This window comes from Mizuhopecten yessoensis, unplaced genomic scaffold (assembly GCF_002113885.1).
Source record: "Mizuhopecten yessoensis strain PY_sf001 unplaced genomic scaffold, ASM211388v2 scaffold917, whole genome shotgun sequence".
In the NCBI taxonomy this organism is placed as follows: Eukaryota; Metazoa; Mollusca; class Bivalvia; order Pectinida; family Pectinidae; genus Mizuhopecten; species Mizuhopecten yessoensis.
This window is the reverse complement of record NW_018403786.1, coordinates 34,387-58,431: the sequence shown is the minus strand read 5'-3', so window position 1 is coordinate 58,431 and position 24,045 is coordinate 34,387. Positions and strand designations below refer to the sequence as shown.

The 24,045-nt window shown below is 34.2% G+C and overlaps 3 protein-coding genes across 4 annotated transcripts in view; 2 read left to right on the top strand and 1 right to left on the bottom strand.

Moving 5' to 3' along the window:
* The window catches only part of LOC110454420, a 33,645-nt gene extending 19,978 nt beyond the window's left edge, over window positions 1–13,667 (bottom strand). Inside the window, exons 1-2 of the mRNA XM_021503911.1 lie at window positions 13,650–13,667; window positions 13,183–13,297 (exon numbers count right to left, since the gene is read on the bottom strand). Of these exons, the coding sequence (XP_021359586.1) occupies window positions 13,183–13,293 (111 nt within the window). The 5' untranslated portion in view covers window positions 13,294–13,297; window positions 13,650–13,667. The remainder of the gene's footprint in view (window positions 1–13,182; window positions 13,298–13,649) is intronic.
* Window positions 1,163–10,194, top strand: LOC110454428. The gene is made up of 7 exons (XM_021503924.1): window positions 1,163–1,376; window positions 2,930–2,978; window positions 4,539–4,649; window positions 4,979–5,100; window positions 5,749–5,893; window positions 6,694–6,840; window positions 7,876–10,194. The coding sequence occupies exons 1-7, from the start codon at window positions 1,272–1,274 to the stop codon at window positions 8,328–8,330; spliced, it is 1,134 nt and encodes a 377-aa protein (XP_021359599.1). The 5' UTR covers window positions 1,163–1,271; the 3' UTR covers window positions 8,331–10,194.
* A 286-nt stretch (window positions 13,668–13,953) lies between the features above and the next one.
* Window positions 13,954–23,310, top strand: LOC110454405. 2 transcript variants are annotated; one of them, XM_021503900.1, is made up of 8 exons: window positions 13,954–14,452; window positions 15,342–15,402; window positions 15,930–16,046; window positions 17,290–17,408; window positions 18,072–18,189; window positions 20,134–20,214; window positions 21,464–21,607; window positions 22,276–23,310. In XM_021503900.1, the coding sequence occupies exons 1-8, from the start codon at window positions 14,336–14,338 to the stop codon at window positions 22,854–22,856; spliced, it is 1,338 nt and encodes a 445-aa protein (XP_021359575.1). In that variant the 5' UTR covers window positions 13,954–14,335; the 3' UTR covers window positions 22,857–23,310. The 2 variants fall into 2 exon arrangements, with proteins under 2 accessions (XP_021359575.1, XP_021359568.1); XM_021503893.1 differs by having other exon boundaries at window positions 21,461–21,607.
* Window positions 23,311–24,045: the final 735 nt, after the last annotated feature.

The following is a 24,045-nucleotide window of genomic DNA, read 5'->3' as shown; positions in this document are numbered from 1 at the left end:
ACGAATAATAACAGTATATACAATGTATTTATCAACGTATATAGTATATTTACCATTGTATTGTATATATATCACACACTGTATTTATATATTTATACAGAATGTAAAACAAAATAATGCATTGTATGTAACAGTGTATATTTAACAACAACCTATACTTTATAAATAGCAATGTATATCGTTTATAAACAATATATGCTATGTAAATGATACAGTTTATAAGTATATATGACAATGTATGCAGTAGATATAAGTTTTCGACAATGACACAGACAAATACCTAAGTTTTAAGTAAAAGACATCTTTTTATATAAGATATGAAATTATATTTTGATAGGATAGAGTTGGTCTATGTGGAACCGTTTGACTAACACTACTGTTTGATGTATAGCCTATGACTCTCCTAATATGTATCACAGTAAACTCATTGTTTACCTCCACAAACTATACTCTATTTGTGTGGTCTTACTTTTTAGATGTAAAAGTGTCTTTCATGTTGTATTCTACTAATACATTATTCTCCTAATACATTATTCTTCTAATATATTATTCTTCTAATACATTATTCTCCTAATACATTATTCTCCTAATACATTATTCTTCTAATATATTCTTCTTCTAATACATTATTCTCCTAATACAGTATTCTCCTAATACATTATTCTCCAATACATTATTCTCCTAATACAGTATTCTCCTAATACAGTATTCTCCTAATACAGTATTCTCCTAATACATTATTCTTCTAATACATTATTCTCCTAATACATTATTCTCCAATACATTATTCTCCTAATACATTATTCTCCTAATACAGTATTCTCCTAATACATTATTTTCCTAATACATTAATCAGAGACGCGTAGTTTCAGTGTACAATTTCCCGCCATAGATGGTATGAACTTAATACGTGTGTTAAAAAAATAATCTAGTGTTTGTGTTTGGTTTTTCTATATTATCAAGAATAGTTCAAAAGGCTTGTTCTCATTTCTTCATTGAGAGCACTTTATATACAGTTATGTACGGTATACACATAGACAAGGGTTTGATTTAAACTGACAGTATCGCCGGTTTGTTTTTACATATCGTTATGCAAACTGAAATGTTGTTATCAGATCGACACCGTTATCTATTGTGACTGGTCATGTGGAGTCTATTGTAAACTGTAGGCAGATATAACTTATATCATGTATTTATAACATTATAAAATATATAATTGTTATGGGTGAAAGTGATGTTAACCGAGCGTTCTCTTTTAAGTGGTGTGGATCATGACACATTTTACGGGATTCGGGTTGTCTCTCGTACTCTGGTTGTTTAACCCAGTATCGTGTTCTCTTACTTGCAACAGTACCTGTACGGCAATCGACCATAATGTAAGTTGTATGACTTTTACTCTTGTTTTTTCTTTTTTTTCCCGTGATAAAAAAACCCTGTTTGTTTCTACATGTGTAGGATAGTCCCTCAATGTCTTCTGAATACCTGTACATCATGATGGGTACTACACATTGTATTGAAAACCCTTTCCCTCCCTCAGTAATGGAGTTATTTTGTGATTTCTTCCTTCTTGCTTTGGTGTTCCTCACTTCCTGTTGATTCTATACTTATTCATTATGCGATTTATTTGTTTTGTGTGTGTGTGTTTTTAATATTTCATTTGCCACATAGGGCTATTTAAAGTATAATACATGCTATATCACATGGAAGTTTTATTACTCTATATGTAAGTTCTCTATGGGGCCTCAAATTGACATTCGATTTAAATGTCACTGTAGCGGTTTGTAAGATATGTAAGACTAGGTACACAGCTAATTACTATTTACCCGTCTACAGTGTAAATATACTCCTGTCCCTAACATTACCGACCCATTGTGAGTGTGTTATGTCGATATTGAAAAGTAAGAGAGTTGCTCAAATATTCATAAGCTTAACGGTCAACACATATACAATTGTTTTTACTTATCATACATACGTTTATTTATTCCTATCTTAATGACATGTGTTAAACTTCACAATGACAACCATTGGAAAATAAACAAGAAAGTAAATATATATATACATATACTCTCACTGTCATTCAGAGCAGTAAGGAAAGTGTCTACTGAAGTTAACGTAGCTGATCAAACATTTTCCCGATCATGATCTGATCTAACCAGATACAAACAAGGTTTTGTCAGACTCAGATGGGAACTGATTAGCATAGTGTGATAGGTATAAAATCGTATACATTGCATTCACCTAAATTAGTGTTTCATACATGGAAACTAACTGTACACTGTTCATAATTATGTTATATCAAATACATAATAACTTAAGTAAACACATGCATATTGATTAGCTGGATATTCACAACTGTATGTTGAAAGACATGCAAAATATAGTTTATATTGTTCACGTTTAAGCATGGTTTAAATAACCTGGATTATAGGGAATATCCGGATTTTAAATTGTTTTTTTGGAAGACAACAGAACTGCATAGATCCCGAAGCGCACGAAACAAAGCAACATCGATTAATAGCCTTTCAATGAACCATTCACTAGGAGATATCCTTGTTGCATTACACCAGGGTATGACAATATTCCTNGGGGGGGGGATGGGGGGATGCGTAATTGTTTCACACTCACTGGCTACTGGCTATATTCACATAGACATATATAAAACGAGTAAGGACATTTAAATCAATAACAATTGAACGTTTGGCACTCCGTGTGTAACATATGCTTACATTATCGGGTACAATGAAACCTTTGTTTCCAGTATGATATTAATGTCAATATTGAAGGAATCATACATACGTTGTATTTCCGGACATGTTATCATCAGCAGGCTCTCTAACACAATACTTATAATATCTACATATCCAAATAAACCCCATACTTATTTGCATGAAAAAAAATACCAAATGAACTACTCACTTTTATGTTTTAGGTGAACGTCACATTTGCCTGCACATTGCTGGAAATACCCGAAGAAACAGGTACATTTTGCTCCCTTGTTGTGTGTTGATATTGTGTAGCAAGGTCAGAGATTTGTTAAATATAACTGTATTTAAAATGTGAAAGAAATCACCAATAGTGTATGTGTATAGCCTTGTCAATCTGACATAGTACACGCACCGTTATGCGTATGTGTGAGTTAGCTGTATTGATTCCCTACGCGGATTCCACTCCAATGAAATTATCTAATAGGAATACACTTAATTCATAACCCAAATGGGCGAGGCGGACCTTTATTGATTTCCTGCAATTGATTTCTTTCCATTCAGAATTAAATAAAGTTTTCGTAATCAAAATATGTGAATGAACAATATCTGATGCAATAAAAGACAAATCTTTAACTCAAATCTGCATTAAGATTTAACGTTTTCTGGAAGCATTTTTTATAAGCAGTAAATAGGGCACACATAAAACCATGTGATTTGTGTGAGAGTTATATCCCTTAAGGATACATGTTACCCATTATACCTGTGGTTTGTGTGAGATTTATCTCCCTTAAGGATACATGTTACCCAATGTACCTGTGGTTTGTGTGACAGTTATCTTCCTTAAAGAATCATGTTACCCATTATACCTGTGGTTTGTGTGAGATTTATCTCCCTTAAGGATACATGTTACCCATTGTACCTGTATTTTGTGTGAGATTTATTTCCCTTAAGGAAACACGTTACCCATTGTACCTGTGGTTTGTGTGAGATTTATCTCCCTTAAGGATACATGTTACCCATTGTACCTGTATTTTGTGTGAGAGTTATTTCCCTTAAGGAAACACGTTACCCATTGCACCTGTGGTATGTGTGAGAGTTGTCTCCGTTAAGGATACATGTTACCCAATGTACCTGTGGTTTGTGTGACAGTTATCTTCCTTAAGGATACACGTTACCCATTGTACCTGTATTTTGTGTGAGAGTTATTTCCCTTAAGGAAACACGTTACCCATTGTACCTGTGGTTTATGTGAGAGTTATCTCCCTTAAGGATACATGTTACCAATTATACCTGAGTTATCTTCCTTAAATAACATGTTACTCATTGTACCTGTGGTTTATGTGAGAGTTATCTTCCTTAAGGAAATATGCTTACTACGTTAAGGATAAATACTACATACTTTACCTGTGGTTTGAGCTAGAGCTATCTTTTGAGTTAGGATGACCTATACCTTTTATGAATTCACTATTACATTGATGTTAGTGTTTCATGCATTCGTAGGTACATTTCAAATTTGTTTATGAATTGGAGTCCAAATTACCTTTTATAAAATACAAAATACAGGTTTAACGGGAGACATCATGATGCTTATCACGTGTGGAATCGATAACGCTTACCCATCCGGAACACGTGGTTTCACGTCCGGTCTCTAATGTTCTTTTACGATTACATATATTCTTTTTACTATTTTACTTTCTGGGTAACATACATCTGTAAGGGAGCTAACTCTCACACTGAAAGTGTAACACTTTCTGACGGAAAGAAGATTCATGTCACAATTAATAAAACTTACTTATTGAACCTAATTCTAATAATAACTTCGTTTCATTATAGACTCATGGGTACCAGAATGTGGTCCAGACAAACCTAGCCAAATTAGCTGTGATCAAGTACACATAAATAACAAAACGCAGCTGGGATTTTCATGGCATCCCCCTGGAGACTGTAAGCAGTACTATATCTAACCCACTCTTTCAGGCGTTAAGGATTCCCCTTTGTAGTGGTTTATAATATTTAAGTTGTATCAATAATGGTAAATATTAATTGTGAACTTGATTAACTCAACCATTTAGCCAATACACCTGTAATGATTGCAAAACAAAAATGGAACACAAAACGATACATACGTTTGTATACAACATCCACAATGCGTGTTATGACGATAGCATCTGCTACCAATATTTTATAATCCTTTATAAGACGTATCACAGTAGATCTGTTTTGTGTTTGTATACGCTACCCGTTCAGTGAAGTATTTCTGTTTGAATTTGAAGCGTCGGCCAAAGACATAACGGGTTTCCGGATATTAATATTCATAACAAATACCGGAAATTTTTACCCGAGGAAATCCTATAGAATGAATCTCACGGAGTGGAAAGCATACCTCACACATCCTGTACGTATCCATACTACAACAAGAGAATTTAATTATTTATTATAAAATTTTGTAAAAGAATTGATTCCTCCCCCCTCCCATGTGATATTATACTTATGTCAACTGTAATGTGATACCAATACATCAAGTATCAGTTATATATANCACATATATATATATATATATATATATATATATATATATATATATAAAATCATGTCACTGCAAGCGATAAAATCATATGTATAATACGTTAGAAATTTATCATGCTAAATAAGTAAATATAAAATATTATGAAATACTTCTGCATTTTTATAGATAATTATATAACAAAAATGTGACATCATCTTTAGGTCTAGTCCGAGTTTCCTCTGGCCCCAACACCAGACTTAGACATTTTGACAGATAGATGTCCCACACCAGACATCTATCTGTCAAAATGTCTAAGTCTGGTGTCGGGGCCAGAGGAAACTCGGGCTTCTTAAGGTCTTTCATCTCATCAAAGGGGTCCTTTCTTAAAAGAGATTGTATATTTGAAGAAACATACACCTGAGCAAAGATATAATTGTTTTCAGAATACATTTTGATAATATGTTCTTCAAAAATGAGTGGAGGAAAATTGTTCAATATTACAGGGGAATTGTGTCTGAAACATTTGTGTAATTATAGCAATCTACATTTACGTTGAGGTGCTTGTTTGACGAGGAAGGTGACAGGCAATATGTTCCCGTTTTTGCACACGTATTCAGTCTTCCGAAATCAAGCAAAAAGTTGTGCACACGAAATTCATCTTCGTGTGAAAAAAAGGAAAGATGTAAGTATTGAAACATAATGAAATGGATACCTTTGTTTTTTTAATTTGCGGTATTGAATATTATTTTAGTTTTCTTGCAGGCATCAATTTTGCAATAGTGATGTATCATATACATGTATAACTTATATATATTTATAGAAATGCCCATAGTTACTTCCAAAACATACGTATCATTAATATATTTCAAGATATTAATTAATTGCTTGCACTTGAAAATAAAAACGGCTTATAAGTAAAAAGGAATACAAATGAGTTAATTAAAAGGTCCTTAAAATAAATCGATGATGAACAAATATGGACAATAATGCAGCTTATAATTTATTCGGCCTAGAAAATAAGGGATGTATTTCTGATTTAAAACGAAAGTAAAGTGTGGCTTATTTCGAAAGCTTTATCGTAGCTATATGAGTTCAAAGACTTTAGAAATATACGGAAAATACAAATACATTACGTGAGATTTAAAACAAACGTAGGTCGTCAACACGGCCACCAATTTTTCATTTCAAACACCTTATGGGGTGGTCGGGTGGTCGGGTGGTGCAGTGGATAGCGCACTTGCCTTTCACCAAGACGGCCGGGGTTCGATTCCCCGATCGGACGTGAAAAGGTTGGGGTCACCTGCCCGAACACGTGGGGTTTCTCCGGGTACTCCGGTTTCCTCCCACACTAAGACCCCCACACGCTAACATCCGGGCCAACAAGAGTGATTAATATAAGTTGAAATAACTTGTTTCATAATTGTTGTTAAATAAATAAAGTTTATATTTAAACACCGTATTAAAACTTATATGCGTTTCCAGTTACTCCAGCAACAGTCCATACAGTGACGGAAACAGTCCATACCGTGACGGAAACGAAAACTGGGCTTGGAATTTACATCGGGGTACCCGCAGCCCTTGTTGTATTTCTTGTGTCAGCAATATTGGCGTTCAGGTGGTTTCGTACAGGTACGCATTTTATTATACATTTCCCTCACAACCACTATTCCGTCTTTGCGTATTGCAGAGTTATCTGCTCTTGTGAGCAGGTATTGATTGTTACGTCATTGGTTTGTGTGAGAAAATTACGTCGTTTTCTCAAAGATTGATGACGTTACTCTCACAAACAAATGACGTAACAATCAATCCCTGCTGACAAGAGCAGATAACTCCGCAATACGCAAAGACGGAATAGGTTTCCTCACTCCCGACTCACTGGATAAACCTGACAGGGTCCCGGAGTTGGTTAACATTTGAGGTTACCCGCAAGTGGGTTACATCCTAGACGTATTTCATTGGTCTTTCTTTTAACTATTACATCAAGCAACTTCCATCGTGATGTTATATTTCATGGCAATTGTTTCCCAATATAATGTTTTCCCAGAGAAACATGTCTTTTTTCTAACAATAATCTGAACGTGGAAGAAAAACGTTCAAAACTCGTGATGGTTAGTACTAATGTTTATCTAAATCTCGTTAGCTAATTTTTAAAAAGGGCAGTAGACACTGGTGTCTTTATGCAATTTGAAAATAAACTAGTTCGAGTTAGAATAAACCTGATAACCAACCTACACTGATTGGGGAACCTCGATACTAGTATATTTACCTACTTATAGCTGAAAGAGATATCTTAATGACATATACTTTGGAATATAACCAATATTTTAACATCACGAAACAATGAACATGCCAGCACGTGACTTGTATCCAAAGTCTATAATGTACCATATCATAAAATCTTAACATTCTTTTTACAAAATAGCATAAATCAAATTAAACATAAACGATATATATTGATTCTTGAAGATTATTTATATCTTTGAGTCGAAATAAAGGTTATAATATATATCTGCCGGTGAAAAATATTTGAAATATATACCAGACATAATTTTTTTACCTTAAATGGAGTTGATTTTCGCACTGGAAATATATCAGCAATATTTTCATTATACCTTATATTTCACCACCGAAACTGTAATTAAGAATTTTTATATCCATTTGAAGGTAAAAGGAAATCATGCTCGGTATCACATATAGAGGAAAGAAATGGACACAACTCGGTCTCAACAATATCAGGAGAACCGCAATTTACACAAACGGTGCCATTCGATCCACATCCTGGTTTAAGGACAAAGCGTGATATTGACGCCCAAAACTTTGAGTGTTTTAAAGAGGAATCGATCCAAAAACATGGAAAAGATCTGAAAGTTTTTATTAGCTCTGAATTACAATTAGAGGAAATCCCACGGGAGACATTTGGTCGAGTGGGAAATGATGACACGGGATACAGTTCTGGATCTGACAGAGTGTGTCCAGTTCATGGGTATTCAACGGAGGCAAAACATACAGTACCAGACCTCGACTATAGTGATTGTATTCCGCCACTTAGTGACGAAGCAACACAGCGGGTAGCATTGAGTCTGGCTGCTTTCAATGAAAAATCAGAGAACCATCAATAGAATGAATATCACTTTGGGTGCGACAAAGAAATCCCAACAGAAGGGGTAAGATTCTTTCATGTTCAGCCAGGAGTATGACTGTTAAGCTATTCCGTCGCACCCCAAAGTGATGAATGCTTATTTTCCTCCCAACCCCCCAAAATCGTCTTGGTAAACATATTTGGCGCCATTTGAGGTTAATATGATGTCATTTACCTGTTTTCATTGGGTACACCCAAGTAGTTGATAGAACAGAAATGAACTGTTGAAGTGTAAGTATTCGTAAAGCAAGTCACTGGTAACATCTAAACACCAATCATGGTTCTGCATCCGTGAACATCCATACAGGTGTAACACAAACTAGTGGATCGATAATTACGATTGTATATAAACTCGTGTTCAAAACACATGATGAGCGTACCTAAGTATTTCAATCACTACTACGACCTTCATTATTAGGACTGAGACTCAACAGGTGTAGCTTCCTCTGAGGTCCTGTACATTTTCAGACACGTGACCGCTAGAGAGAGCAACCATCATCAGTATCGATAAAGCCACATAACTTATGCATGACTAACACTTCAGCCGTATAACGGAATTCCTGGACAATGATATACATGGGTAAATTAGATGTGGTAGAAATGTGATATAAATACAAATTCAATCGTATGAGTTTCCATTTAACACTATATCTATGAAATTAATGTAAAGGTTTCGTTTTAGCGAGGCTACGCTGAGACGAAATGAAAACTCCGGGAAGAGTTTGATAACTCTGATAAATTATATGATTTGAAATTAATATCATTAGAACGAAAGTCTGTCAACATTCGCAGAAACATTTTTCGTACCACCGTCCAATCTTCAACGTTGACTATGCAATGTCAAAATAGTATGACTTTTTTCTTACCTCTGACGTCACAATATATAGTATAACACGATAGTATACGGTATAAATGGCATTGTTATGCTTACTGCATAAACAGAGAACTGGTATGATAAATACTGTCTCATGACATTTTATCTACATTTAAAATAACACACCTGTCTTCTGAAAGTGACAGTTGCATCTCAATAACATTTAATATTTTTGTACGAAAAGAAATAGAGAAGACTACATAAAACCGCAATTTGAAATCATAATTGATGTTACAAGCAAAAGCTGAACGACTCAAAGATTTATATATGAAGTCCCCTGAAAAAAGTACAAATTCTGGAAGGGTAAGTGTCTCGTGCTTCATCGACAATACCCGCCATTTAAAGGTTAAATTCAAGATAAACAAAAAATTGGTAACCGGGCATTTCAAAATCTCAGAATGCTATAAACAGAATTTTCAATCGACTTCTCGTTGAATATTAAATATATTTTTTAACTCATCTGGCAGATTATTTATTTGGGAAAATATCATAAACCTGTGAAACGAGTGAAATATATCTGAAATTCAGTGTTAAACGAATTGAAACCCTCTCTTTACATAATTTTGTACACTGATAGATAATTGATTGCTGTTTGTCCTGCCAACACGATAGAATTATATTAACGCTAAAACCAATGAAGTGCTGAGATATAAACGTGAATATTCTAAATCCAGTTATCAATAACCAGACAAATGTAAGGAACTTAACATTCTACAAGATGCGTGTAATCCTGGTGCCTCTGGTGCAATGAAAGTGATATTGATTCAAGGTAGGGGTAGCACAAAAGAGGCGATAACTGTAGTCCACAAGCAAATTATATTTCATGGTTCTGAAGAGGAAGATGTTTCATTATACAAAACAAATCATAATGATAATTTCATCACTGATGTCATCTACAACATATCTTGTCTTCAATTGTGTAAGAGCTTATGTATATTTATTATTACTGTATGTTGAAATAAAATACTGTGTCACTTATTTTGGTCATCATCTTTGAAGAAAGGACTTGGGTTATGGATTTTGTCTCCCATACTAATTGTTTGACAGGAACATGCAAAAGTACATAAAACAATCAAGGTTAATGATGAACCAAATATAGTTATTTTGAAAAAATGTGTTCGAAGTGGCTGTAAAATTAATTTTGAAGCAGTATATGATGTAAATATAACGTCATCATGAAATCATTAGCAATCACAGCGACCAATTCTCAACAAAGTGTTATGTTGAAGATACGTTTTACTTAATCTACAACAATTATAGAATAACTTTTCCATTTGATATAAATCACCTCATCACGTCTTATCGAGGAATCGAACCATGACCGTCCTAGCAAAGATGGGTATTGAAGCATGTTTCAATAATAAACATGATTAACTTTCAAACATTTGTTAACAATAATTTGTGACCTTCATTCACGTTAACTTTTAGCGTATGATATCATTACTCGTTCGTAATATAATAAGAGAAAAATATCCCTACCTCCTTAGCCCTTATTCGTATTAAGGAACGTTCACTAAAAGGACATTACTTCACTAGAAATGAGTAGGTTTAAGACATACATAAACAAACATCTATGATGGATTATAAGCCAAGATGTATTAGTCAAATGTAAGCTAGAGAAACTTGACTTTAAATATAATGACGTAGATTATAACTTGGTGTATATAAACAGAAAATTAATGAAATAAAATTAAAAAAATGTAAAAAAACCCTCACCGTTCTCTTGAAATGCATTATGTTTTCAACGACTAATAGTGTTTTGATTACATATGTACAAGTTGTGCCACGATTGGTTTTCAAGTTATATTTATAGTGGTGTAATGACAATTTCCTTTGAAGACAAAGGGTTAAATCATATAAACTATGTAAGTTATGCTTGTTGGATATTCTGAAGACTAAGCGTGGCTCAAAATAGATAAATATTGGTTAAACATGCAATTTCATGTAAACACATGCGTAAGAATGTCTTTAGATTTCGGTTATGAGCCAAAAATAAACAAGACCACTGTAATTTTTTTTTAGATTGAGTGCTTGTGAAAATTGCGAGTTACCTCCCTTCAAACATCGCACAGGTTAATAGTTGTAAGTTTTTGTGTTTAAAGCAATAATACATGGAAATGAAGGTTAATCAAGCATTAAAAAGCAATTTTCAAACAAAATAAAAAAGAAATCTCTGTGTTAAAGGTAGCAGTATCCAGTAGAAATATCTTCATCCTAAAAATAAAAAAGTCAGAGATACACATGGATTTTAAACCGCGCAAATAGGATTTTTCTCTCAAAACCTATTAACTACTCGGTGATTAGTAAATGGCCAAATCTGTGTGAAAAAATATGTAGCCCACATAATCCACTTCATTATGTATATGCAAATTTATTGCTGATATTTCCTTAAAGTTTGATGCATGTAATATTACAGGGGTTATTCATTGTACGAAACATCCCTCATGGTAGCTGTCACTATAGTTGACCTGACAGAAGTGACTCCCTTCATAATCATATGAATGGCTAGCAGTAAAATTTAAACAGCGATTTATCTTATCATGGACAGACCGATATGAAACATCCTTCTTGCGTTGTTTTTTGAAAGAGTATATCGGTACCATACGAGGCTCCTGTAAGAAGTGTCGGGGTAAATACTGCGCCTTCCTGTGTACCATTGACCGCAAGTTCTGATAACCTATACATGTGTTAAAACAAACCCACCTCTCGGTATTTGTTGTCAATGTACACAGTGATAAAATTTGCACTGATATGATTCGATTAAAGACTAAGAAATTGTTTCACATAAAAATAGATCGTCAGAAAATATAAAATGATATAAAATAGAAACGTGAATTTAAATTAAACGATATTTTACTTAGATACATGAATTATGAAAAGGAAATATAGATTGTTTTGATTTTAATATAAAAAGAAAATTGTAGACATGACACTCCCATTATTATAACAAAACTATAAACGCAAAACATACCACGCCGATAATCTTATCGCACATTTAATGTAAAGATGCGTGAGTAAACTTTTTTACTTCAAAAGATTATAGAGTAAACAACCTGTAACTACTGATATACTTTTTTTGTATTTTTTTTTTACCAACCTTAAACTGAGTATAATGAATTTAGATAACTTTGATACGTATGACTGTTATAACTGGAAGGATTTTACAAAAGTGCAGCTCAAGAAAGTTATTTGTATTCTTTAGATTGCATTATGTCTAACCTTCGAATTAAGGTAGACATATTGTTTTAGTACTGGTTCTACTTCTGGTTATTTTTGTTCTTCTGGTCTTTCTAATAATTTCTTGTCCGGGCCGTAATTTAAACCCTATCACGAAGAAACTTCACAGACAATGTGCAGTGTACTCATTATGTCACATTGACCTTGATCACAAGGTTAAAGGTAAAAAAAACCCACCCAAATTCGGGTCCGTAAGTTTATAACCGTTAACGATATCTTAATGAATCATCCGGTATATCTTCATCACCCACATATAATTTGCGTTGCACTGTCATCAGGTCATTGTGACCTTGACCTCAAGGTCTAAAGTCAAATAAATGCAAATTTTTCAGTTGTAACTTGACTGACTGTATTTCCATGGAAACAAACTGTGTCCCTCTTCTGACTGACTTGATTTCCTTTTTACACAAGACAGAAATTATTGAAGAGCTTAACAGATCTTGTATCAAAAACCTCTTTTAATTTCAATTTAAGAAACTTCAATGATATATCTGAATGCTTGGGATATGACGATCTCGGGGATAGATGTCAACACCTGATGGAAATACTGTAATACAACGTTTCGAGAGATACAGGTCTTATTCGCCGATCTCATTGGGAAATTGCATGCTGTAAACTTCATTTTGTGCCCTATACCTGATGACACACAAGCGAACAAGATAAGTCTTCTGTACCTATTGAAACAATATGGATCTGTGTATTTCTCTCTATTTCATATGACCTTTAATGTTTCCATTCGCCTTGCCCGGTAGATCCTCACTTTGGCCTCAATGTTGATATTTGTCCAGGTGTGGAAGGTAATGGGTTCTGTCTTTAGACCAGGATATACCATAGTCCTAAAATGATTTCAATGAAATGAAATGAATTGTCAAATGGCAAATGGATTGGGCAGCAGGCATTCCTATTTAAGCCCTCTCCAAATATAGTTACAAACAGTGGTACAAACATAGACACAGACAATGATTCCTGCATGATGAAAATCACAACAACTGGTTAACCTGCTGTCTGTATAATGTGACCGGTTGGAATACAGTGTTGTGGTTTGGCAAAGTGAGATAGCACTCTAAAGTTGGCATCAGATATGCGGTATCGTAAGGAGACACATAAACCAACATACTACCCCCAACACACATTGCACACATGCATGCATACATTAAACACATGTTGGCATGCCTTTAGTGAACTTACCTGTTTATTGGACGCGAGACCGTGTTAAACCAAACCAAGAGTCGCTATCATTACCCGGTTTCTCACTTTGGGTACGTGGTTGGGATGAGACCTGTATTTATATTTTATCTTTTTCCGCTACTGTTATATTTACTCTTTGATATTTTCTTGTTATTTTTTCAACTTCGTAAAGATGACGTACCGAACAGCGCGAATAAATGTAATACCCTTTAAACTATGTCAAAATATTTGAACAATAGATAATGGATCCTGTCGACGTAATAAGTCAACATCTGGGTCAGTATCAGGTATTTTGTAGGATAGACAGATTACAACGTTATCGCTCTATGCACGGATTTGTTCGTAGTATGCTGAGATTATCTTTAATATATGTGTCTCCTCCGTTCGCCACACAATATTCACGTTTTCCAACATTTTCGTGGAAGGATGAGTTCATCTGATGGACATTATGCAGAATTTAATATATTGGAACACCAGCAAGTTTAATATCAGTAAGCGTATAGTCAATGTATATATAGAACGTCATTATCAGTAGGCGGATGATCGATATACAAAATAATGACAACCTTATACTGTTAGAATCGTTAGAAGAAAGTGCCGAATGATATGGACTGCGTTTTCAAACGGACACTCCTTTGCATTTACAACAAATACCAACATTTGAACAAGAGTTTCATTAGCGCGTGATGTACTGTAGAGGTTACATGACGAAATCCGAGGCTCTCTTTGCCAGAATCGTGTTCCTTGTGGAGGTTGCTGAAGTGCTTGCGGCTCTGACTTGTATGGGGACGTGCCGGGATGAGGTGAGTGGTTAAACCACACAGTACGCTATCTTTTCCTACTGTATGCTTGACATATAATACGCACCCATGTCCATTAAATGTGTATCAATGTCAATTCTATACATGATAAATAGAACCCATAAATGGGGCGAAATCGCAAGTAGCTCTGTATATTATATATTATGTATTTATATAAGAGATGACAAAAAGGGTTTCTTAATACCTTCCTAGTACTTTTACCTCTTTAGAGATTCATCAAGGAAATATGTATTTATGTTGACAGTTTTGCATATACCATTGCATAAACAACATTCCGAGATCTACAGTTCATTCTTTTTCGTTAGTTATTTGTTTCCATTTTTGAATGGAAACTCTTCTCCTTCGACAATAATATTACAAACACCACATCTTGGTTTGTTACATTTCGACACGCGTACCTTTTGTTTGGAACCAATATACTTAGTAGAAAACAATAATGATTTCATTTCATTTTTTTTTTTTTTTTTACAAATTATGACTTTCTTTTTGCAAAGGACTTTTCCCATATGTTTATTATGTCTTCATAGCGTTTTCATAGCATTACATGCTTTTTTGAACGAGTTAAGGCCCTTTATTCCTAGCCTTTTGAATACCGTGTGATGTAACTTCATTTGTATAATTACAACCTTTCAAAAACAAAAGCAAACAAAAAGCTCCCGTAATCTGTGTTCCAATTTATCTGAAACACGTACTTTATTAATTTATCTAGAAGCTCAATCAAAAGGTATGTTGAAATTGTGTTTAGCATGACTAAAGAAAAAATGTAAGTATGAATGAGAATTGATATCTATTTATATACTTTTCATAAGATTACTATTTTTTGATATCTTTTTAATTTATATTAAACGTTTAACACATGCTATTCGTTTAGATGAATGGCTCAGTGTCCTGTAGTCAAGAGAACTACACCGACTACGACATAAGACTGCTTTGTAAGTATGTCTTTAATCAGGATCTACAACACAGTCGCCGTAGCAGCTCTTTCAATTTAATCTTGACATTTATCAATTTCTGAATTACCCTTTTCCTACAATCTGAAGGATAAAAACATGTGTTGCATAGACAAACATGTCCTTACAAACACGAGAGTCAACGTTCACGAGTCAAATTCATACCCTCAAAAGTCTTCTGAAAGTCCTATAATGCAACTGCAACAATATATCTTTAAAGTACTGTTGGTCGGGTGGTGTAGTAGCTTGTGCACTCGCCTTTCGTCGACTCCATTATCGGACGTGAAAAGGTAATTGGTCACCTGCCCGACCACATGGTTGCTTTCTGGGAACTCCGGTTTCCTCCCACTTTCAGATCCTCTTGCAGATTTCGTTCAGGACAAGAGGGATTTATACATGTTGGAAAAAGCTGTTTCGTTAATGTAGTAAACAAAATCATGTATTAGGTATGATACATACGTTAACATGGTTATTTTGCTTCTACGCTTTCTGTTTGGCTTTTCATATAGCACCAACTGTTCAACCTTGTGGTCCATCCGAACCGGTTGGTTTTAAAGGCCAGGTGTCGTACCCAACGGATCGTCAAAGTGCTAAACTCATGTACACGTGGAAAAGTCCCGATGATAGTGAGTGTTTCAACGCCTCCTATTACTGTACATATCCTAGTCTGACAAAAATTGAAGGTCTAATTTCTTGGTGTAATGTTCGTATTCGGTCTCATGTAAGTAGGGTTGTAGAAAATCTTTAAAAAATCCTAAATATATAGATTTGAGATACTTTATGTGAAAATATATATCTCGTGAGGTTTTTGTGTTCCGCCATGTATAAAAGTTGCTATTTATATGTGACCCATTGTGACACACATGTGTGTGTCTGAGTGAACAGTAAAAGATTGAAAAAAAACATTGAGTGGAATACTGTAACCGTACACAATTTAGCGGTTGTATTATTTTAGCGCTTTTCGCTATTTAAAATCGTGTGAAACTTTTATAACGCTGATTAAAAAAAATGATTTTTTTTATCCCTTGCATTTATTTTGGTGCACCAGTTCACCTATACGCTAACCAATTAAATTCTATGATACGCTAAAATTTGCGCGCGCTAAAATAAATAATTTTATAATGTCATAATTTTATATGCATGGAACAGAAGAAGTATTATAGAAAATATTTAAAAATTACGGAATATTATTTTTCAAATCGCTCATTTCCTCATTATATTAGTAATACACAAGCATGAGAGAATTAACATATCATGGTTAATATGCACCTCATGAATATGCAGTATCAGGACTTCCTGAAACTACTATGTTTCATGTTGAGTTATATTGCTAGTTAAGAGCCGGGATATGCGAAAGCGCTGAAACTACCATGTTTCATGTTGAGTTATATTGCTAGTTAAGAGCCGGGAAATGCGAAAGCGCTGAAATAGATGATGTTTATCTTCAAACCTTGTAAACTTGATTTATATATAGTTAATGATATTTATCAGTAATATGCCCGTTAAAACCGCATCATGTCTTGTATTTATTAAACAATGGTGTTAATTGTGATATAATTCATATGGTGAAGTCATCAAATGGAGTGCTAGATCGATGTTCACATCACCTATACGTCATAAACAACAACAACAATAACAACATGGTGAAACATGTTATTGTGTTGGTGCTCACATACTCACGTTTGTTGCGGGTATGAGCGGATTCAAGCAAAACAAGTACCCACAACTATAAGCAATCCTAAATAACCAAGACATTGTCTTAGACTATCATGTATCTGTAATTGTGATATCATTTTACGCTAAAGTTTGCACTATGATGTCGCCAAGTTGATGTATTCTTATTTCGTAATTGTTGGAATTATGTTTCAGCTTCCGTTGACGACTTGGTTGGATTCCAGATCAGCGTCGGATTCCCAGGAAGACCGATAAAATCACCAACACGAGTTTTTCGAATAAGGTTTAACAATTCCTCGACACACCGTGGCTGGGTAAGCAATGCTGATATGTACAGTCGTATCTGGTTGAGCAGCTCTCAATGTGATTATTCAATAAATAGACAGAAACGTAAGATGATGCTACGGATCTCTGATGCATACACGTATATCTTATTATTCTATTGACTTAACTCTATCTGTTGAATTCATATTTTTAAAGTTTCTTTTATTACAATAGAAATAAAGGTTAATATTGTAATAAAGTCAAACTTATAATTGTCTTCAACATAATTCGTTTACGATATCTTAATCTATACAATAGTAGAGTATTACATAATGAGAGCTCAAAAGCGAGTTCTACATATAAAAAATACGCATTTGACTTTCTTGAAAACAATTACATTTCGACCTCCAGCATTACCGATGACATTTAATTAGAAAATATCGGCGACCGTGTCACTAACATCGCGTATCAATGTTTGTTCGTATATTTAAGTATCTGCACTTTACACTGTGTTGAAAAATATGAAGAAAAAGAAAATAAGTTTTAATAATGCCCTTTATAACGTTACAAAATCTAAATTTAGCTTCCATAGCTAATTCATACTTTATGTTTATGGTTTAACCTCAACTATAGAGTTATTTTGGTTACATGTGTTTGATGCACGGCAGTGCAATTGATCGGTGCCTCTATATTTTTCACCCCCGTTATTTCAGTCCTTCCAGTTGAGTTGTACATACAACGAACCGTCCGTCAACGTCAGAGTGCACGCGATCTGTACGAGTCTGCCCTTATGTAGAAACAAGTATTCAGACAACAGTCTGACCGTAAACAGTAAGTGTTTGCAAATATCGTTTAAACAATAGAAAAAATGGTCTTTTGATATCTTAATTACAATTGTAGAGTAAAGGTAATGATACTTGTTTTTATCTTCAGAGTTTCAAAAGATAACCCTTCCCTTATCTTTAATAAGATTCACCAGTTTGGAAATATGTGATATCAAAGTTTTACTTTCCACACAAACAATGTACGTGGTAAATGTGTCGCAACGTTTCAAGACCGACTGGTCCCTTTGTCAAGCAATGACTGAGTGCTGGAACCAGGTTTGTGTAGAAAGTAAAACTTTGATATCATATCCCTTCCCTTCCTTACATCCAGTTTGGAAAGGTTTATATAAACTTAATGATGTATTTGCGTTATATGAGCTGATGTTTATATTTACCATATAGCATTTCAAAGACTAAAATAAGTTCTCTTTAGTAACGTCAGAGACACAAATCTGTTGGGCTCACATGAAAGATATTTTCAGACATCGATATTAGATATGAACCTGATTACACTCCGTATTTCACTGTATTAGAACCACAACGTCTTGTTTCATTCTGAAATTGTCGCCTATGAAAGATAAAACTGTGTATTTATGACGTGGTTTCTGAAGTTAAAGTTATGATAAGATTGATAAATATTGTGTAATGATATTTATGAAAAACAAAACAATAAAAACCATCCCATCCAGTGCGAGTGTGTCGCCGGTGACAGGTAAAACCTTATAATCATGCGATGACGTAGCATTCGAAGTAAAAACATTGATACTGTTTCACCTGCTAGCTTATTGTGTAATGACCTTTTCAAGAAATCTTTATAAGTAACCGCATCCAGCGCGAACGCCTTAGAAACGTATTAACAGGAAAACGCAACATTCAGCCTCGAAACATTAAGCGTGGACGAAACGTGATTATATTAAAGGCAATATATAGTTGATATGCAACGGAGCGTAGGTACTTTAGCCACAGATGTTCTCGGCAAAATTGGTTTAGCTGTTATAGTGCTTGGATAATAGGACAACTCTTTTGAGAAAGAATAAACTGCAAGTCAGTACCTTATAACATCGGCTAGATAGTGACACTAACAGATTAGTTGTCTACAGAAACAGGGTTAAGGATCTCTGTGCCGTTACAAAAAAACTGTAACTAAGTCAAAAAAGCAAACCATATCTTGCGCCGGACTTTATAAAAAAAATAGTAAAAATGAAAGAAACAAAAAGTATTCGTCATCAATGTTATGAGTGTAAAACATCAGCGGGGCTTGACCGGGATTCGAACCCTGAACTTCAGATTGTTATACTATCACCCAAACCGACTAAGCTACCTGGTCAATGGGTGTCTTGGCCCAACTGTTCTACAGTTATATCTAAAGCGAAATTAAACGGGGTTACTGTTTATATGAACAATCACAATGCAGTGTGTGGTACAAGTATCCTTCAACTTACACACCAATGAAACGAACAAATTATTAATTGATCGTCGTAGTTATTGATCTCCAAATATGTCATTAAAAATATGATTTGGTCAATGTCTGCCAGTAACTGTGTGACACGATAGCTTATATAAAATGATATTAAAAAATAATAGCTGTTAAAGTGTTTTTGTGTGTGTTTGATTTGAGAAGTGCGAATGTATTTGTATTTCAATTATGTTAATTAAGAATGAGTAACATCCCTTTAATTAATGCTAGCTTAAGAGGCGTTAACTCCAATTTTCAAAGTGTGTCATTAGGTACAGTAATTTAATGAAATTGTAGTTACTGGCATTTAGACATCATGCTATATTAGGACAGATTTTACTGCGAATTTCAATAAAGAGAGAAAACAATTACAATTAAAAATTTCAGTTAAAGAAATAGGAAATATACAAGTATTGTAATCAAGTATACTTAGGTTTCCTTCTAATGTACAAATGATGTGCTATGGACTATTTACTGTAACTTTCTGTTTTGTAGTATTGCCCAAGCCGTCCCCTTCTCCCTACTCACCAACAGAAAATGGGCAGAAAGATGACCATGCACTTACGACTGTAAACAGTTAAGTTTTGGAAATATATAATCTTACCAATAGAAAAGATGTGTCTTATGATATGTAGATTATAATTAAAGAGTTAATCGTAACGTTACATACCACTAACCTTCCTTCAACGTCAGAGTGCACGCGATCTGCACGAGTCTGCCCCTATGTAAACACAGGTTTTCAGAAACAAACCTGTTTGTAAACAGTATGCTTTTGTAAATATATTCGTAACTTAAGCAAAATTGTGTCTTTTGCTATCTAGATTACAATTATCCAGTCAAAAGCAACGATCTATAGGATAACTCTTTGCTTTTACAACCTCTACTTGTGAAACTGAAAACTTGAGTATAAACCTATATGAAATACTCGAGCTGGTGTTTATATATTGTATGTGGCATTTTTAAGATGGTACAAGTTCTCTTTAGTTACGCTTGAAACACAAACCTATTGGGCTCACATGAAAGATATTTTCAGACATCGATATTAGATATGAACCTGATTACACCCCACATTTCACTGTATTAGAACCACGACGTCTTGTTTCATTCTGAAATTGTCGCCGATGAAAGATAAAACTGTGTATTTATGACGTGGCTTCTGAAGTTATGATTAGATTGATAAATATTGTGTTATGACATTTATGAAAAACAAAAACAATAAAAAGCATCCCATCCAGCGCGAATGCAATTCCTATGTATATGATGATCGTTTTTCAGCCCCTAAAAACGGTTGGCATAGACGAAAAGTGATCCTACTATTAGTATAAGTGTAAATGAACTTCAGGTGATATGTAATTTTATAACATACAGTTGGGTCGCTAAGGAGACGGACATGTTATAAGTCCGATGAACTATTATTACGAGAACACCGCCTTAATGCCTTATTATTTACTTGGTTAACCTCGCTATGGAACATTTTAATAGCTAATGTTCAAGTTCAATATATTCAAATTACATATAGGTATATAAGTTCCGATTTTTGATTGAGGGTTTTGAATATGGCTTATCATGAAATTCAGAGTATTATAACCTCTGACAGGGGGCTTGCTGAACCTAAAAATAAATACCATTGCCCGTTTACTTAAAGCCCTCAATCAAGATCGAGTTGTTTGAGGCGCAGTTAACTGAACGGAAGTCATATCTCCAATTATTAAAATACGTCATTATTTAATTCAGTGAAATATTACAAACAGTTTCATGTTATCAATGCTCAGATATCATGTCAAATATGAACAGATTTTAATTACTTTAATTCTCTGTTTAGTAGTATCGCCGATACCCACCCCTACTCTCAACTTACCCGCAGGAAGTGGACAGAAATCTGACCCAGCACTAACCTCTGCTGCTATCGTAGCTTCAATAGCAGCAGTGGTGGCTATTACCATTTTAGTTTGGTTCATCCGGCGCAAAGGTTGTATTATACTTTATCAAAATACAAAATCCTATTTGAGTTCAAGATCAATACTATTCCGTCTTTATTTTTTAATGTAACTGACAGCAGAATGATTCAGATTTCAAAAACATATTCCATAATAATTGTTTGTTCCGCTTGTTTTGGATTAAATTAATTCGAATGGGGATAATTCTTCTGTATATTAGCGGTAAAAATCTCTTTCAGACATTATTGAAGAACTGAACAGCTTTCGGACAACTAAAACGTGACAAATTCCATGACATGCAATAGCGGTTGACTATAACATTGGCTAAGAATGCTAACTGAAAACTGTTTAATACTTACATTTGCTTTTTAAATTTTGTTTTATCAAAAACCAGCACATTGTTCATATACATGTAGGTATTTGGAATCTGTATGTTTGTTTAATGAATTAACAGAATGATTTTTGTATCCAAAGTTACAATTATGACGTCATTATAATGATTACGTCAACAAATGAACCAGGGTTATATGACGGCAGTGCCATAGAATGGTGAATATAATAACTATGTATTAATACTTTGGTAGTGCAATGTAGGGTTGTCTCCTAATTTTACAGCTCATTGTTAAAATGAATAAAATCAAAAATGTGAAAGAAATGAATGTTTACCGTATATAATTGTTTGTATCGTTTTTCACATCAGCATTGGCAACTAAGAATTTGAGAACCTTGGACAACGCAAGGGAAGGGAGAGAATCCATTGAAAGCCGTTCTTCAAACATACGCTATTATAACAACGCCTGCGAAACGAGAAACATCGCCGAAAACACACGAATAAGCCTTCATAATGGATACAATAATTACGGAGATAGCGGTGAAATTGATATACAGCGCTATAGTTTAAATGGAAGAACGTCTTCCACAGTGCATTCTAACGATCCGTGTCCCTTACATGGGTATCTTTCTTCAGTAGTCGCGGATTCACCAGATAAATCAAACAGATATGTTCCTTACACGGTGTCTAATGGTACCGCCGTAGTTACGTTCATACAAACCAACCCTAATAGGACGCGTACTGATAACACGCTTGAAATGTTTGAACTTGTTCCAGATAATCTTTCGAGAGAGAAAAAAACATCGGGAGAAATGCCGGAGGGTGTTTATAAATTATTAAGAGACTCCCAGAGCAGTACCATGACAGGGGAGAGTGATGAGGAGAACGGAGCATATGCTTCAACGACCATTGAAGAAAGATGGCTGCGGTTGAATGAAGAGGCTCCTTAATATTATATATGAGTTATGTGTAAACTAAGCCTCAAAATTTCGTATTCAAATTCAAAAAAAATATGAGATATTTCATAAAATATTCAAACTGTACATATGGCTGTATCGTAAGATGTAAAGAATGTAACAATAATTAGAAAAATAAATCGTAAATGTGATTAAAAAGATTCAATAATCTATATGAAATGATTGTTTTCTTTAATTGCATGTATGGAAAATATGCATTTAGTCTCTCATCAACTCTTTTGTTTTTTCATGTTGGCGTCATTCCGTGTTGCACTAGTTATCTCCCTTTAATCACTCCGCGCTCGACCGACTGGTTGTTTTGATAGTTTAGTTCAAATGCTATAATTTAGTTCCACGATAAGAATTAAATACTTATTTGATTGTTTGCATGAACTAAATCTCTAAGAATGTATGTCTTCCAAACAAAAGATTTGAATACATTGCTTGAACACTGTTTCCTATTTTTTGTTATTTTTTTGCTCTTTTTCTTTCGGCAGCTACATGAATTGAATTAATTCAATTTTGAATTGAAAAATGTATAAGAAATAGGTAGAGGGAAATTTCGCTATCTGTGCCATAAAATAACCATGTTATTATAAAAGAAATTATACAAATTCGAATTGCAACATTATTCGAAAGAGATAATTTATGAACAGATTTAGCTTTCAGGTCTATGAAGTACAAGATGGCTTTGGATTCTGATTAGACGGACTATGTTTCTCTGTCAATTTAGCTCAATATTAGGTATGTGCACGTACATTAGGTACATGTATTATGGTAATGAACTGTGACATCCGTATTTCTATTGGAAAAATGGCTGTTGAATTTGGAACCTATGGAAATCTGTCGCTAATGTTATTGTGTAGAACCAATCGTGTGTCTTAGGTTTATTTTTCGAGACACAAGGTGGTAGACTCAGCTGGTGGATTTCTTAATCCCCGAGGTTTGCCGTAATTTTGATGCCCAACAGCTATTTGATTGGAGAAGTGACATGGTTATTTAAAATATACACTTTGATCGTTATTATTTATTTAAAAATAACAAGCATTCCTCCATTTTTTTTTTAAATTTTCGTTTAATTAAGGGGTTTTACTCGCTCCCCATTCCGTTACAGCAGTGGTTTAGAGAAATTTGGATTTCCAACAGTTTGGCCCCTATCATCACCGATGAATCCTGATCGTTA